Below are 15,621 nucleotides of genomic sequence, written 5' to 3'. Positions count from 1 at the left end.
TGTCAGTTCCCTGTCCCGTCTCCCTCTGTAATGAGGCCGACAATAGCTGAGTCATCAGAGAACTTCTGAAGGTGGACGTTGGGGTGTTGTAGTTAAAGTCCGAGGTGTAGAGGGTGAACAGGAATGGAGCCAGGACTGTCCCCTGCGGCGCTCCGGTGCTGCAGAGAAGCCTGTCCGACTCACAGTTCTTTACCCTCACGTACTGTGGCCTGTTTGTGAGGTGATCTGTAATCCAGGATGTGAGGTGATGGTCGACTCCGGCATGCTGCAGCTTGTCCCCCAGTAGATTTGGCTGGATGGTGTTGAAGGCACTGGAGAAATCGAAGAACGTGATCCTCACCGTGCTCCCAGCATTCTCCAGGTGCAGCAACGCCGTATGGAGGAGTTAGATGATGGCATCCTCCACACCGATGCTGGGCTAGTAGGCAAACTGTAGCGGGACCAGCGATGAGCTTGCCAGCGGTCGCAGGTGGGCGAGGACGAGTCTCTCCAGCGTTTTCATCAGGTGAGACGTCAGCGTCACCGGTCTGTAGCTGTTGAGCTCCTTTGGGTTGGCAATCTTGGGCACTGGGACCAGGCATGACATTTTCCACAGCTGTGGAACTCTGCCCAGCTTCAGGCTCAGGTTGAACAAGTGCTGGACAATGACACACAGCTGGTCGGAGCAGGTCTTGAGGAGTCGGGAACTGATGTCATCCGGACCTGCTGCCTTCCTCACCTGCATCCTCTTCAGTTGGTTCCTCACCTGCGCAGTTGTGACAGACAGGCAGGAACCAGGAGGCAGAGTGGCGGCTGAGGGTGTGGCAACAGTTGGGAGTTTATTGGGTGAGGATTTGTATTGTATTGTTGGTTGCAGGAAGCTGGTCATGAGAGGGGGCAGGGAGGGTAAGGCCACAGTGAGAGTTGGTGCAGGTGCAGCTACAGGTGAAGTTGACGGTGGGCCGGGGGCGGCAGGCGTCTTGTCAAACCGATTGAAAAAGCGGTTGAGTTCATCTGCCCAGTCCTTGTCTTTTTCATTGAATGTCACTGGGCTTTTGTGGCCTGAGATGTTTTTCAGGCCCTTCCAGACACCAGCGAAATTGCTGGCTTGCAGCTGCTCCTCCATTTTCATCCTGTAGGCCTTCTTCCCCTCTCTGATCTTCCTCCTCAGTTGGATCTGCACGGCCTTCAGTTCCTCTCTGTTGCCCGACACAAAATCACTTTTCTTTTCCTTCAGGAGGACTTTTATGTCGGGATTATGGTTTGTTGTTGGAAAAACACCACACAGTCCTGGTGGGTAGGGTGTTTGTTCACAAAAGTCTAGTAGTAGTCTGTGATGGTGTTGGTGAGTGAGTCAATGAATCCTTCCCATGAATCTCAGTGAAGAGCTCTCACCTGGTTGAGTCAAAACAGTCCCACAGAGCTTCAGCTTCTGTGGACCATCTTCTGACCGTGCGGGTCACAGCTGGTTGCCTCTGGACAAGGGGTTTGTACACAGGCTGGAGATAAACCATATTGTGGTCTTCTCTTCCGAGAGTGGGGAGGGTTTGTATGCATCCTTAGCATTTGAATAAAATAGGTCCAATATGTTATCGTCTCTGGTGGCACAAGTTATGAATGAGTGAATGAGTTAAAAACCTCTACTGGCTCCCTGTTCCCCAGCGTATTCAGTTTAAACTACTCCTACACTCCTACAGTATAAAGCCCTTAAAAATCAGGCCCTCTCCTACCTTTATGACCTTCTTTACCAATACACTCCTTCCCGCAACCTCCGTTCCTCAAACACAAACCTCCTTGACATCCCCGTGGCAAGACTCAGAATTTAGAGGGACCAAGCCTTTTCTATAGTCGCCCTCAATTTCTGGAATGCTCGACCACAACACATCCGCAACTATAACGACCTCCATTCCTTCAAATCAGCGCTTAAAACTCACCTGTTCCACAATGCTTTTGACACATTTTTGTCTCTTTTACCCATGCTTCTGTTTTGATGTAAATTATGTATGCTTGTCTTCAGTTGCACAATTTATTTTGCATTTTAAGCTTTTGTAAAGTGTCTTTGAGTGTGATGAAAATCACTTTCTAATAAAATGTTTTATTGTGGCGGGCACTAGGACCAGGCATCTCACCCAGCAGGTGCACGGGAGGGGGCGGATGCATGTTACATATATTTCACTGCATTTTCTATTTGAATTAGATCCACTTGTTAGCCGTTGGAATAAACACGTCTCCACATTCAGTCGTGTGTGTTCCTTTCCTCAACGGCTACACTGGTGACCCCGACGTTGGAAATGTTCATGGCAACAGACGAAGAGGTGTCTTCTACGCCCATGTCGCCACGACCGGCGCCCCAACTCGCAGCTCCCGCCTACGCCGCGAAGCTGCCCGAGTTCCGGCACAGCGATCCGGCTTCGTGGTTCCAGCATGTGGAAGCACTTTTCCACCTACGAGGCATCACGGCGAATGATCCGAAATATTACCTGGTCGTGGCGTCTCTCAACGAGCAGACTACTCGTCGTGTGCTGCCGCTCTTACGCGCGCCTCCTCCACAGAGGATTTCCTGAGATGGCCACCGCCCAATCTGAGCATCCGGACATCCACGAACTCAAGGCAGCAGGCACATCCCTGAAACTTGAGGAGGTGGCACTGTGTGAAGGGGGTCCCGCTCTCCTCTGCGATGTGTCTACGGGTCGCACTCGTCCCATGGTTCCGCAGGAGTGGCGTCTGCGAATTTTTGATTCTATTCATTCCCTCTCACACCCTGGCGTTCGGGCATCAGTCAAACTACTTGGGGCCAAGTTTGTCTGGCCTGGGTTACGAAAGGGCGTCAGGAAATGGGCAGCTGCATGCGTGGCATGTCAGTGCGCCAAAGTCCACAGGCACAGGCATTGGAAACTTTTCCAATTCCGGCCAGGAGATTAGACCACGTCCATGTGGATCTGGTCGGGTCCCTCCCTCCTTCGCAGGGTTGCACTCATCTCCTCACTATGGTCGATCGGACCACTAAGTGGCCGGAAGCAGTCTCCCTGTCCTCCACGACCTTGGCAGATATAGCCCGCGCATTTCTGTCGTCCTGGGTCGCACGTGTTGGATTATTTTGATCATTCGCCCTTGGTTCATTGCTTCGACGGGTGTCATGGAAGAGGATGGTTAAATCATCAGGGAGCCAGGTGTAGAACAGAAAGTTGGTTTAATCTTGGAGAGAGCGGAGGCATCGCGGTGTCGGCTTAAGGCATGGCGATAGAGAGAGAGAGAGAGAGGAACTAGAAGGGAGCGCAGTGTGTGACGCGAAAGGATGTGACGTAAAGTAAATGCGACATCATGTAAAGAAAGGCAGGATATGACGTATCAGGAAGTCCAAAATGTAAACAAAGATTAGCGAGCGATGTTTAGAGATGGTTGTATGGCGAATTACCCCAACAGCACGTTTCGGCACGCCATCCGATATCACTTCGGACAGAGGCCCCCAGTTTGTCTCCAAGCTCTGGTCAGCCATGGCGCAGTCCTTGGGTGTGCAGGTATACCGCACTATGGCCTACACCCCGTAGGCTAACGGGATGTGTGAACGTTTCCACCGGTCACTTAAAGCCGCGCTACAGGCCGCACTATCGGACGGTAACTGGGTTGACCGACTTCCGTGGGTCCTGCTCGGGTTACGTTCGGCCCCAAAAGACCTTAATGCCGCTCCGGCAGAGTTCGTGTTTGGTCAGCCACTCCTTCCTGGTGAATTTCTGCCTGAAGCTTCGGGTGCACCTTCTTTCCTCTTTTTGCCAGGAGACTCCCTAGCTCATCCCGGTTTGTCTTTGTGCGTCACGATGCCCACCGCTCTCCCCTCCAGCCGCCGTACGATGGCCCGTTTACAGTGCTCGAACACAGAGAAAATATTTTTGTGCTCGATATGGGTGGGTGAACGGAGGGCATTTCAGTTGACAGGCTCAAACCGGCTCATTTAGTTGCGAACGAGGACATTTCGCCGGCCCAGGTTCCACGTCGCGGGCGCCCGCCGAAACCTCCAGCCTCACCGCGGCATGCCAGGGTTGAGTGTCGTTTCCCCACTCAGGTGTCACCCGGGTCACCTGCCCGAATAACGCAACCTGCACCACCGAACGAAGGACTGCGTAGTCGTTGTGGCAGGCTGGTCAAGCCCCCAACAAAGTTTTCACCTTGACTTTCCTTCTGGGTGTTCTGGGGGGGCCTGTGTGGCGGGCACTAGGACCAGGCATCTCATCCAGCAGGTGAACGGGAGGGGGCAGGTGCATGTTACATATATTTCACTGCATTTTCTGTTTGAGTTAGATCCACTTGTTAGCCGTTGGAATAAACACGTCTCCACATTCAGTCGTGTGTGCTCCTTTCCTCAACAGCTACATTATTATTATTATTATTATTTTATTTTTTTGCCTGTATTTATTTATTTTTTAATCATTTGAGTTGCGTGAGGAAAGCTTATTCACTAAGGAAACCATCAGTGGAAAAGGGAGGAAGAGGTCGGGAGTAGGAATGACAAGATAGTAAAGCATCACTGCTCACTTGGGCCAGCTTTGTAAGTGAATCTGTCTAAACGCACATCACGCATCCTTTTACATCCGAGGCCATAAAGACATCAATGCATTGAGAGGCTGAGTAAGAGATGTTAGCGTACCGTTTCTCTATCAGTCAATATGCTTGGTAATGGATCGCGCAGTAACATAAAAGTCTTAAACTTTACAAGGGATTGTAATTATGCTTGAACGCTTAGGTAGCAGCAAAATAGCAGCTGCCAAGCACAACGACTCACAGTAACGTAACAAAGTAACGACGACTCAAGTAAAGAGTACAGTGTCAATGTAAACAGATAACTGCAGCTCGGAAAAAAAACCTCTAAAATGCATTTTATTTATACTTGGGTTGCTTGGTGATGTGTTAACATTTCAGTTGTGAAACAATTAAATGTGAAAAATAACAGGACCTTTAGAAGCACGTACAGTACAGTGCTGTGATATATTCACCACAGCGAAAAGGAGAATATGCTTGTCAAATGTACTTCATATGCCTGAGGAGTCAGCATGACCTGGAGCTGAACAATTGCGCGGAAGCATGACGAAGAAGGCAGAATGGCTTCATTCAGAGAACCATCTGGACCTGCAGCCAGGCACTCTTGGTAAATACAACACAAATCGGAAGAAAAATAAATTGCCCATCAGCATCTGAACGTGACCGAATCCCGCCCGGTCGGTGCACTCGCGTACACATTCGAAACACCCTTTTGAACATTTTTATTTCACTTACCCTCCTCTTCTCCCATGCGTTCGTCCTTTCAGGTGCAGCAGAACAGCATCAACCGCATTCACTCTCCGACAGAGAGCCTGAAGACTGTTTGACGAATAAACGACCATCAACCACCGCGGGCCGCCGGTGATTTAGCATCGAATGGCTCTTTTTTTCCCCATTTCCTGCTGCCCGCTTCGGGTCTTTGAGCCTCTGCGGGGTTTCATTCAAGAGGACAGCCAACCAATGAAGTTGCTCGTTCGACCATAGGACAACGCCAATTGGTCAAACCGGATTAAGCCCGCCTTTAATTCTACAGGGGGGCGGGGCAATCCGACCACTGGGATATTATTGTGATTTAAAGGACAACCGACATCCCCGGACAAATTGTGTCCATAATTTGTCAAATGACTTCAAATGACTTCTACTGAGCGTATTTTACAAAGATTCCACCGCATATAGCTATATTTTACGTTTTAAGACTTGCGCTGAATATTCAGGAAGTCTTGTTTTTTTTTTCATCTGCAATTCTGACTTTTTTTTTTCAAGAAGTCTTGTTTTTGAGTTGGTGACGAGTCCGTACGTGACGTCACTAAAGGATCGCCCCTGACCGTAAAAAAGACGCATTGTAGCGGTCCTTCCATCACGTCAATGTATTTTGCTGTAGTTGTTTGTTCTGGGGACCTCGTGTTGCACCCAAAAGCCGCCAGAAGGCCAGAAGAGGGGGTCCAAGCGCCATATAAGGAATTTATCAGTCTGTGGAAATGGAGGTGGCCACAGGAGGTCACCATTTTGTGCCTCTTTTTTTTGGTGAGAGATTTCCCCCCAATGTTGCACAAATAAATTATTTAATCGATTGCAAACATGGATACTTTCCTCTTCAGAACTATTTGAATCATATTCATAACTGGATGTGTCACAAGAAAGCATATTCTCCGAATCTGAAGCCATTGTTTTGATTCACTAGCAATGCAAGACGTCTTGGCGTGGCGTCACGAACTGGGGCCGGGACTTTCTGAAAATTCCCAAATCGCAGCTCAATTTTTTTGCAGATTTTGGACACTTTAAGTCATTTTTATTGGTGTTTTGCATTTGAATAAAAATATACTGCGTATTTTGGGTATTTTATATGCTATAAAACGTTTTTCTGATGTCAGTTAAGAAACAAAAAAGTGACGTTGTTGTTCTTTAAGGGCTTTATACTGTAGGAGTGTCGGAGTATTTTAACCGAATACGCTGGGGAACAGGGAGTCAGTAGGTTGTCCTTTAAATATCTAAACTTCCTCTCATCTGATCACTAGAAACATTGGTTAAACTCACGCATCGTAATGTGGTTGACTCCCCAAAAAGTTGCTAAATAATGGTTCATGTATTTTTTGCAACATCAGTCATTGAAACAAGAGGTAGTTTTTAAAAACATTTTATTTTTGTTATTTGATGATGCTAATATAACGGATATATTAAATCATGTGAGTCTATGCAGCTATGTGTGGAATTTTTTTTGGAAGTGCAAAACCACAATGTTCCTTCTTTTGGAAATAGTTTTAAATTAAAATGTCGTGTATCCCACGGTGCATTTGACCCTGTGAGGCTGAAAGTGCTCCGAGTGGATAAATTAATGCCAGCAACCTTCATATTAGTACAAAATACAGTACACAATTACAGAAAGAAGAGCAACAGCACCAATAAACCTTTGATCAATTATGCTTTTTCCTCTTTTTTTCTGCTCCAAAGCAGGTCAAGTAAATGAACAATGGCTGCACGGATGCAGCCATTAAACAATAGTCTTATTCTGTACTATGATTCATGAATAAAGGCTTGGTCTATGTTCACACAATTGTAGTAAGATATGAGTTACAAGCATGAATGGACTTTATTACATAACGGTAAATAACTTCTGAAATGACACTCGAGGATAAAGCATCACAAAGCAAACGAGCAAAAATGCAAACTTTCCAGAAATACACTGGAAGAATAAAAGTATAAGGCAACTCCATTTTAGAGACTTATCTCAGTAAAGCATTTGTCGAAATTAGAAATACTTGGGCAAAGAAAATCATTTAAAAAAAGTCTCATGAGAACAGTTGGGCTGGCTGAAGTCCCATTTCCCATACATTATAACCAATGGGGCTAAAAATAGCAACAAGGAAGGAGGTTGCGATTTGGCCACCAAAAGCCGCCTTCTCGTGGGTTACAGAGGTGGTGTGCTGCAACATTTCAGCTCGATTGGTTCCAGATTGAAAAGGGTGCGCCGGAACATCCTGCACAGGCCGCATTGACAAACAACCTTTTCAGCCAGTCTTTTGCCATGTTCCCAGATGTCCAAGCCGCATGAAGAACACACACTTGTATAAGTCTGCATCAAAATGAGCACAGACTGACACATATTATACAGTATTTTAAGTAGACGGGCGCATAAAGTGGGGGCACGGGCTTCTTAGAGTGCACTGAGGTTCACATATTTACGATTGAAGGCACTGTCAGCAATACATGTCACATGAGAAAAAAAAGTACACAACTCATGGTCGGTGGGTTTGCATAAGAGCAGACATTGAAGTCAAGTCAGTTAAAAACATTTGTGTTTTAAAATGTACATTCTAGTTCATGCAGTAGCACCATGTTTTTCTTCAGGCCATGTCACGCCTCAGGAGCGAATTTACTTCCTCCTGCCACAGTATTTGCCCTGACATGGTGCGGCTGCTGCTCCGCCTGTAGGAAACAATCAGCATGGAATCAGCGACAGCAGCATTTTTGTTGCATCTTCAAACAAAAACATGCAGCATTAAAAATAAGGTCTTTATGCATACTGTATATTATCCACATATTTTATACTTGAGACGGTCTAATACCTCTGTAGGCTCCCCCTGCTCCTGCACCACCCAGAAAGCCTTGCAATGGATTCCCAACATACTTGGCTGCTTTAGCTGCAAAAAGAAACATACAGGAAAAAGGAACAATATGAAACTGCGGCAATGTAATTTATTTGACAAGATAACTCAGTTGCTTGGGAGCAGTTTCAATCATGATTTTTTTTTGCACTTTGTTTTTGTAACCTAAATTGATGATGACAAGACTGACAGAAAAATTACCATGATAATGAATGGTTAAAGATGACAAGTCAAAATGAACAAGAAGCTGGTGGGCGGGGCCGTGGGCGTAATAGGGTGGGGCTGTTGTGCCAAATTTTGTGCATTTTTTACTATAGGTGGTCCTGGTCTCCATTTACCGCGAAAAACGGGGGATTACTGTATAGGCCTTAACACCATGAACCGAACAGTGAAGTTATGGCTGGGTGCGAATCCCCCCAACGCTCTCAAATTTAAATCCAGCAAAGGAAGAAAGCAGATGTGCTCTCCCTCAACTAATCTCACCAGCAATAATCTCCAAATGTTCAAGAAAAAGCAGATTACCATAAATTTAGACACTGGCTGTGTCAAACGACCGGCATGTGCACGCACACACACACACACACACACACACACACACACACACACACACACACACACACACACACACACACACACACACACACACACACACACACACACACACACACACACACACACGCACGCACACACGCACACACACATACACACGCACACACACACACATTTCTTATTCATTCAGATAATCTGGGAATTAAAACCAAGGGGAAATTAGAAAAAGAACTGAGGTGCTGACAAAATATCACTTTAATATAATTATCATCATCATAAATGGCTATCGGGTACCTTGTTGAGGAGTCAGTGGTGCTGGAACGTATCCACCTGAGGAGGGGCGAAAAAAGGATGGTAAATTAGCCTCATGTTAAAGTAGCTGAGGGTTTGATTTCTCCTTGGTGTTAATGAGCAAAATTGAACAAATGTGAATGGCCCTTGAGATAGGGATGAAGACCATTTAAGTGTCATTATATATATATATCATTATGTCATTATGTATATAATAACATAATGTCGTAATAATGTGTCATAATGTGTATATAATATGTATATAATAATATACAGTATTTCATTTAGGTTGACCCCAAATGATGCACACAGGTCATGTTGAAAATTGGGAATATAAATGACACTGCACCATAATCTAGATGTGCACCAAAATTGGCTGTTACTCAGACTGGAACGAATAAATACACGGCATGGTAAACTCTGGCCTTAATTTCTTGACACATCATGTGCATATACGTACTAGGATTTGTAATAAAACCATGCTATACGGTAAACTTTGTCATATTGGGAGGAGGATCAAGATTACACAAATTGAGGTGGTCCTCACCTGGCTGGGGCTGATATCCACCACCACCTCCACCGAGATTTCCGTAACCTGTGCATAATGATAAAAAACAGTTCAAGTGAATAATCCATTGCGGGGAGAGGATTGTAGTACCACATAAATAATACTTTTGTGATCCGTTGATCGTGTCGTTACCTCAACTGAACTCACTCAATTAACCGTTTGTTCTGGCCTACGTGTCTAAATTACGCCAGGAGTCTACTGGACTTGGTAATATTTTAAGAGTCACACTTTGATGCTGTGCATCTTGCACGGTGCAACAGTAATCACAGGCTCGTGGGAAATTATGCCATGCTCTCAAAACAGTAAATTACTATAATCATTGTGAGCTCATTTCTGTGAGCATCAATGGTTCTTTTTTCCTTCCTTTTTACAGTAGAAATTACATCATTAAATTGAGATTTGAACCCTGAACCTCACAACTGTGACCCAAATGTGCAAATCAGTTTTCTTTCAACTGTCACATTTAAAAAATTATAAAAACGTAGATAAGCGCATAAGCGTGACTTATGTAATTAACACCCGTGCTTGCTGCATTTGAGCCAGATAGGCAGTCTGGTCAGTATTTTAGAAAACACAGAAGTTCAGGTTTTTATGTTTACGTTGAAAAGGTATCTTCAGCCGTCATCTATACTTCTTTGAAGGCGTCGGACATTTCGCTTCTTATCCAATTTTAGTTCGCTTTGTCAGCGAACTAAAATTTTGCTGGTAGCTGATATATATATATATATATATATATATATATATATATATATATATATATATATATATATATATATATATATATATCCCTACTGTCCAGTGTGGCGGTGCCAGATCTCTGCTATGGTCCCTGCACTTAGGTCGGGGGGAGCAGAGGACTATTCTCTGGGGATACATTGATTACTTCAATTGTCCTGACTGATTATGGTCTATGACTGGCCAGATTGCCACATTTGCTCTGGTAGCACCTCATCAGCATGACTAAGCCTATGTGGTAACGATCAAAGAAGTCTGTTGTAAGCACGATCCAAATTAAACCTCACTCAACCATGGCGATTTAGTGAAGAGTTTTGCTGTATAATAAAAATAGCTTATTTTATTCCCCTTTCAAACCATCTATTTTCTTTTGCGAAGATTTTAACCTCACTGTCGTCAAATGAGTGGTTGCTAGCTTTTAGGTGCATATATACTGCAGAATGAGGCCCACTAGAATTATCCATGCAATGTTGGTAGTCTTTTTGTGAGAATTTGTTTAGTCCCCCCAATGTACTGCTCTTTAGAATCCTCCTTTTTAACAATGTATCGAATAAACTACATTACTTTGTTTTTCATTTGACAGCCTATCTTTTGGATGCACTAATTTTTGCCTTAAAGTGTTTATCGGTTTGAAATAAGATGGAATTTTGTGTTGCCAAAGGACTCATTGTAGTTTTTCAGAAACCCCTGCATTGTAAGGTTCTGCCACTCCTCTCTTTTTAGTATCTTCAGGATTTTTGGTTTCTATGTTTACGCTAATCAGTGTAATTTTATCGCATGAAGAGAAACACAAAAGTCCAGTTCATATTTCAAACAAACTTTCGGATATCAGGCACGAGCATAAAAACTATGTGGTTTGGGGCCTTTCGCTCCTCCACTGGAACCACCCAGTCCTACAGCAGAAGGATATGACAAACCACCTGTTCAAAAGGAGACTTGCTTCAGATAAGAAGGGCTATCAAGTGTCTGCAATGCCAATTACTGTACACTCCATATCCTAATGGCTTCACACCCATTCGATTCCCTGTGCAGGAAATGCCCAAGTAATAGCTACTTCCTGACTAACTGTTATTTCAGTCAGTGGGCAGAACGTTGTATGTTTTTATCTTTATTTGCACGTTTATTCACACATTTCCAGTTCATACCTACATTGAAATGGGCATTATTGTCCGTCGGATGAACTGACATCCCATAGCAAGTACTTGCTTGCTTTGCTAAGCTCACTAAAATTGGGACCATGGATGTCTAATGTTATATTTGAAAGGCAAACCAACTGAAACGACTGCACAAGCTGTGTGTGTGTGTGTGTGTGTGTGTGTGTGTGTGTGTGTGTGTGTGTGTGTGTGTGTGTGTGTGTGTGTGTGTGTGTGTGTGTGTGTGTGTGTGTGTGTGTGTGTGTGTGTGTGTGTTTTAACAATAAAAGTGATGTCAAACCTTGATAGCCTCCTGCTCCCAATGGAATTCCTGCTCCAGCTCCTGCTCCGCCCACGACTATGAGGGGAAAATGGAGACAAGCATGTAGGAAATAAGAAATACATCCTTCTACAACGCTGTAAAAAATACTCATGGTCATTTTTTTGGGCATTTATTTTATACCCACCGGGAGGTTTTAAAGGTTTAGCACCAGGTAGCACTCCAGCTCCTGTTCCAGTTCCAACACCAGTTCCAACCCCATAAGGAGCTACAGAATTGAAAATAATCTAAATTGGTATGCATGAAGTACTGTGTTTCAAAAATGGCCAGTTATATCACACCAAACAGTCAACTGGAGATAAGAACTACTACAGCAAAATGATACACCATATGCATGGTCGTATTGTATTTTAGTTCCCAGTATTTCATAGTACAGACTAACTAATATAATGGAAATAAGTTGATCACTGTATACAGAAAGAGGAATGAGAAAAAGTTTCATCTTTATACAAAATGGATAACTTGCCTCCATAAGGGTATCCTACTCCGCCTGGACCAACATTTGTTCCAGTGCCTGTGGAGCAGAAGACCAGTAAGATTTACAATTAGCATTTTACTGTTGTATGCGTTCAAGGTTTTTTCCCCAGTGAAATGCAGTGATCAGAAATTAAGTGTACTGAATTTTTACGCTGCCCAAAATTTCAGTTTAATATGTGCATCTTATATTTGCCAAACACAGTTACATTAAATGTCAAAGAGTACAGTTATATGTAATGTATTTGTAGACATTATGTAAAAATCGATTTGGATCTTTCCTACCTTGTGGAATTGGTTTTGGTGCCTTGCTTCCTGTGCCAACACCATCACCAACACCTGCCAACAGCCAGGATCAGATGAACTCTGTCAACTTAGTCAGAGGTGTTTTCTTTGGTCTGTGTCTCTACCATGTGGGCATAAATATGTATTGCATCTCCTAAACATCCACTCACTGAGCAACATGCAACACTGCCTACGTCTGGACTCGAAAAAGGACAGAAGAGACTGTGGTATTGTGTTGTGTTGTGGTTTATTTTGTTGTGTTATTTGGCATTATGTTGTATAGAGAGCAAAAAGGCTTTTTGTGCTTACCCATTGGAATTTGACCTTTGGCACCAGCTGAAATATCAAAACACATTGACAGTTAAACTCATATATTAAATATGATCATGATTAGGGGGCACTTACAGACAAAAAAAAAACCTCTGCACTGTGAGGTTGACATGTTAACAACTACTGGTCTACCGGGGCGCCATCCTTGATAACCTTCAGTTAATTTCTCGGCACAGGTGTTCCAACAGTGTCAGCCAAATGTCACTTCAGCATCCGAGAAGCCGTGACTGTCAGTAATTACTGAGCTCGAGTAATTGTCGAGTCTACTACAACTCTGCTGGAACACCATTGATCTAGCCCTTCTACTTGTACCCCTGCCCAAGCACAATGCAAATAATGAACAGGTGTATCAGTCAAAATTGCCCAGTCAAGATTGCAAGCAAGAGAATGGTCTTACTGGGAAGTGGAAGCGCTGTGGCCTTGCTATTTGTGGCAATTGAGGTGGGGCCTGTCAAAAGAAAGGGAGCACAGGTGGTTTGACCAGAAAAGTTAGCTAAAGCTGCTGCGGTAGGGAGACTGGAACCGAAAGGTGATAAATAGCTTTGAGAACAAGCCATACAAGGTCGCTGTGTTTTGCTCGTCTGAAAACATGATTTAAAGTACATGACTGTGTTGAATGTACAGTTTATAAACACAATTATACGGCTGCTATTGCCCTACCCGTAGTTGTTGACACCAGCATGAAATCATAGCAAAACACTTATGTGGTTTATTGTTATTGTAGCAAGGCTGATTATATAAAGTTGCAAATTGAGACACTCATATGTCATGGTATCGCTGAATAAGTCTATGACAAGGAAATGTCATTTCACAGTACGTACCTGGAATAGGAGTCCCAGAAGGACCTACATCCTTTGCTGTAGAAACAATAACAAAAAGATGAGTTAAATAAGTCTAAAAAAGCTCATTTGAGAGAATACGTGTCTGTAATCTGCGTCTCACGTGGTTTTCCAGCAATGGTAACGCCCGGCCCACCTGGTACAGCAAGACCAGAACCATCAGGGAGACCACTGACCACAGTGTGTGGTGTCGCTCCCGGCAAGGCGAGACCTAATCCGGAAACATCACAACATGAAATGAAAAACACAATGTAAATGCAAATGTTGATTTTTCTTCTTGAATCAAATGCAGCATATTTTGCAAAGTTTGTAGCACCAAAGTATTGATCACCTCCCACTCCACCTGGTCCGAGTCCTACTCCTCCTGCCGGTCCCTCAACTCCTGCTCCACCTCCTGTTGAAAGCCCCAATGCAAATAATCTGACTCAATTATATCTAATTCAACAAAATAATTCGATTGGGATTTACTATGGGAGAGCAATGTTGCCAAATAACTTGAAATCCGTGTATGTTGTGTGCATGATGTGACTGGATGTATTAATGAAATTTGTGTTTTATCTTCTGTACCATATTTGGCAGCTTTTGCAGCAGCAGCAGAGTATTGTCCACCTCCAACTCCTCCTGGTACCAAACCAGGTACTCCCCCAACTCCTGTTCCTCCCAATCCTCCTGTTCCTACGAGGCCTCCTGTTCCTCCGAGTCCTCCTGTTCCTAACCCTCCTCCGGCTCCCCCTATCATGCACAATTCAAGGAAATGGAACCTATTTCAACCATTAAACTCATTCACTGCCAGCCATGCAAAAATGTGTCCACTCTAGTGCCATGGCTTTGGTCATTGTAACTAGAATTCCAAGACTCGCAGAATATTAAGTTTTTTGGACTAAATAAACATTAATTGTAACGTAAGAAACCTTAGACCCTCTTCTTTCATCAGAAAAAAATCGTTAATACCTAAATTATATGGGTCTAGAGTAGACTACAGTTATATGAGCTTGAATGAGGGTGGCTGTCCAAAATACAATGCAATACATACATGTTGGTTTATATCGTGTTTTAACAACAGCTGAAGCTGGAAGAAAGCACTAACGTGGAAAACAGGGAAATACTGCCTCGTTGTGGAAGGGAAAAACATTGCTAGAGGTAGGCCAACCCTTTATCGGCATCCAAGCAAGTAAAAATAAAACGCAAACAAATTCCTGAATGGCGATCTATGTCATTTTTTTCTATTCCCGAATAAATTTGTGAATGGCAGTGAATAAGATAAAATGGAATATCACCATTTTCAGATTCTATGTAAAGTGTGGTTTTCTCTAAAGAAAGGTTTTACCCTTACCATATTTGGCAGCTTTTGCAGCAGCAGAGTATTGACCACCCCCGACTCCTGCAGGAACAAATCCAGGTAGTTGGCCACCCGTTCCTCCAAATCCACCTGTTCCTAACCCAGTGCCTGCCCCTCCAGCAAAAAAAACGGATTTAATTTCAATTTAAAAGCAGATTAACATTTCCCTCTGATGATGTGTATATTGAAGTACATCATTTGTTGACTTTACCATATTTGGCAGCTTTTGCAGCAGCAGAGTATTGTCCATTTCCAACTCCTCCTGGAACAAAACCAGGCACTTGTCCACCTGTACCTCCCAGAGCTCCGGGTCCGATCCCTGCTCCTGCTCCAGCCAAATTGATTAAAATTGATTCATGCATAACATTGAAACTTAAAACCAAACTAACACTTGTGCAGACATCTGAAGGTATGTATTTGATTTCATTTATTTACTATACCATATTTGGCGGTGTTTGCAGCAGGAGCATACTGTCCACCCCCAACTGCGGGTACAAAGCCAGGTACTTGTCCACCTGTTCCACCCAGTCCTCCTGCACCTAAACCTGCTGCCGCCCCTCCTTTCAAACACAACAATTATAACTGATTTATGAATATTGTTCAACTTTGGTGAACCTGCTGACT

General features: G+C 43.9%; 2 protein-coding genes across 21 annotated transcripts in view; both read right to left on the bottom strand.

Moving 5' to 3' along the window:
• Nucleotides 1-5,391, bottom strand: part of limk1a (LIM domain kinase 1a) — a 34,751-nt gene extending 29,360 nt beyond the window's left edge. The window contains exon 1 of the mRNA XM_089014260.1: nucleotides 5,248-5,391. Within this exon, the coding sequence (XP_088870386.1) occupies nucleotides 5,248-5,263 (16 nt within the window). The 5' untranslated portion in view covers nucleotides 5,264-5,391. The remainder of the gene's footprint in view (nucleotides 1-5,247) is intronic.
• Nucleotides 5,392-6,630: 1,239 nt separating this feature from the next.
• Nucleotides 6,631-15,621, bottom strand: part of elna (elastin a) — a 48,633-nt gene continuing 39,642 nt past the window's right edge. For 17 of the 20 annotated variants that reach the window (XM_089013544.1, XM_089013541.1, XM_089013532.1 and 14 more), the window contains 17 exons: nucleotides 15,438-15,557; nucleotides 15,211-15,322; nucleotides 14,992-15,116; nucleotides 14,226-14,390; nucleotides 13,990-14,052; nucleotides 13,762-13,869; nucleotides 13,641-13,676; nucleotides 13,217-13,267; nucleotides 12,799-12,825; nucleotides 12,490-12,543; nucleotides 12,197-12,244; nucleotides 11,858-11,938; nucleotides 11,692-11,748; nucleotides 9,502-9,549; nucleotides 8,958-8,993; nucleotides 8,076-8,150; nucleotides 6,631-7,935 (listed from right to left, as the gene is read on the bottom strand). In XM_089013544.1, the coding sequence (XP_088869670.1) occupies nucleotides 7,883-7,935; nucleotides 8,076-8,150; nucleotides 8,958-8,993; nucleotides 9,502-9,549; nucleotides 11,692-11,748; nucleotides 11,858-11,938; nucleotides 12,197-12,244; nucleotides 12,490-12,543; nucleotides 12,799-12,825; nucleotides 13,217-13,267; nucleotides 13,641-13,676; nucleotides 13,762-13,869; nucleotides 13,990-14,052; nucleotides 14,226-14,390; nucleotides 14,992-15,116; nucleotides 15,211-15,322; nucleotides 15,438-15,557 (1,259 nt within the window). In that variant the 3' untranslated portion in view covers nucleotides 6,631-7,882. Of the gene's footprint in view, nucleotides 7,936-8,075; nucleotides 8,151-8,957; nucleotides 8,994-9,501; nucleotides 9,550-11,691; nucleotides 11,749-11,857; nucleotides 11,939-12,196; nucleotides 12,245-12,489; nucleotides 12,544-12,798; nucleotides 12,826-13,216; nucleotides 13,268-13,640; nucleotides 13,677-13,761; nucleotides 13,870-13,989; nucleotides 14,053-14,225; nucleotides 14,391-14,991; nucleotides 15,117-15,208; nucleotides 15,323-15,437; nucleotides 15,558-15,621 lie in introns of all 20 variants that reach the window. The other 3 variants (XM_089013533.1, XM_089013553.1, XM_089013534.1) reach the window with 2 other exon arrangements.

Source organism: Hippocampus bargibanti, linkage group LG14 (assembly GCF_051943395.1).
Source record: "Hippocampus bargibanti isolate YZ-2025 linkage group LG14, ASM5194339v1, whole genome shotgun sequence".
Taxonomy (NCBI): domain Eukaryota; kingdom Metazoa; phylum Chordata; class Actinopteri; order Syngnathiformes; family Syngnathidae; genus Hippocampus; species Hippocampus bargibanti.
Note: the sequence above shows the minus strand (reverse complement) of the source record. Positions and strands in the feature narration are given on the sequence as shown.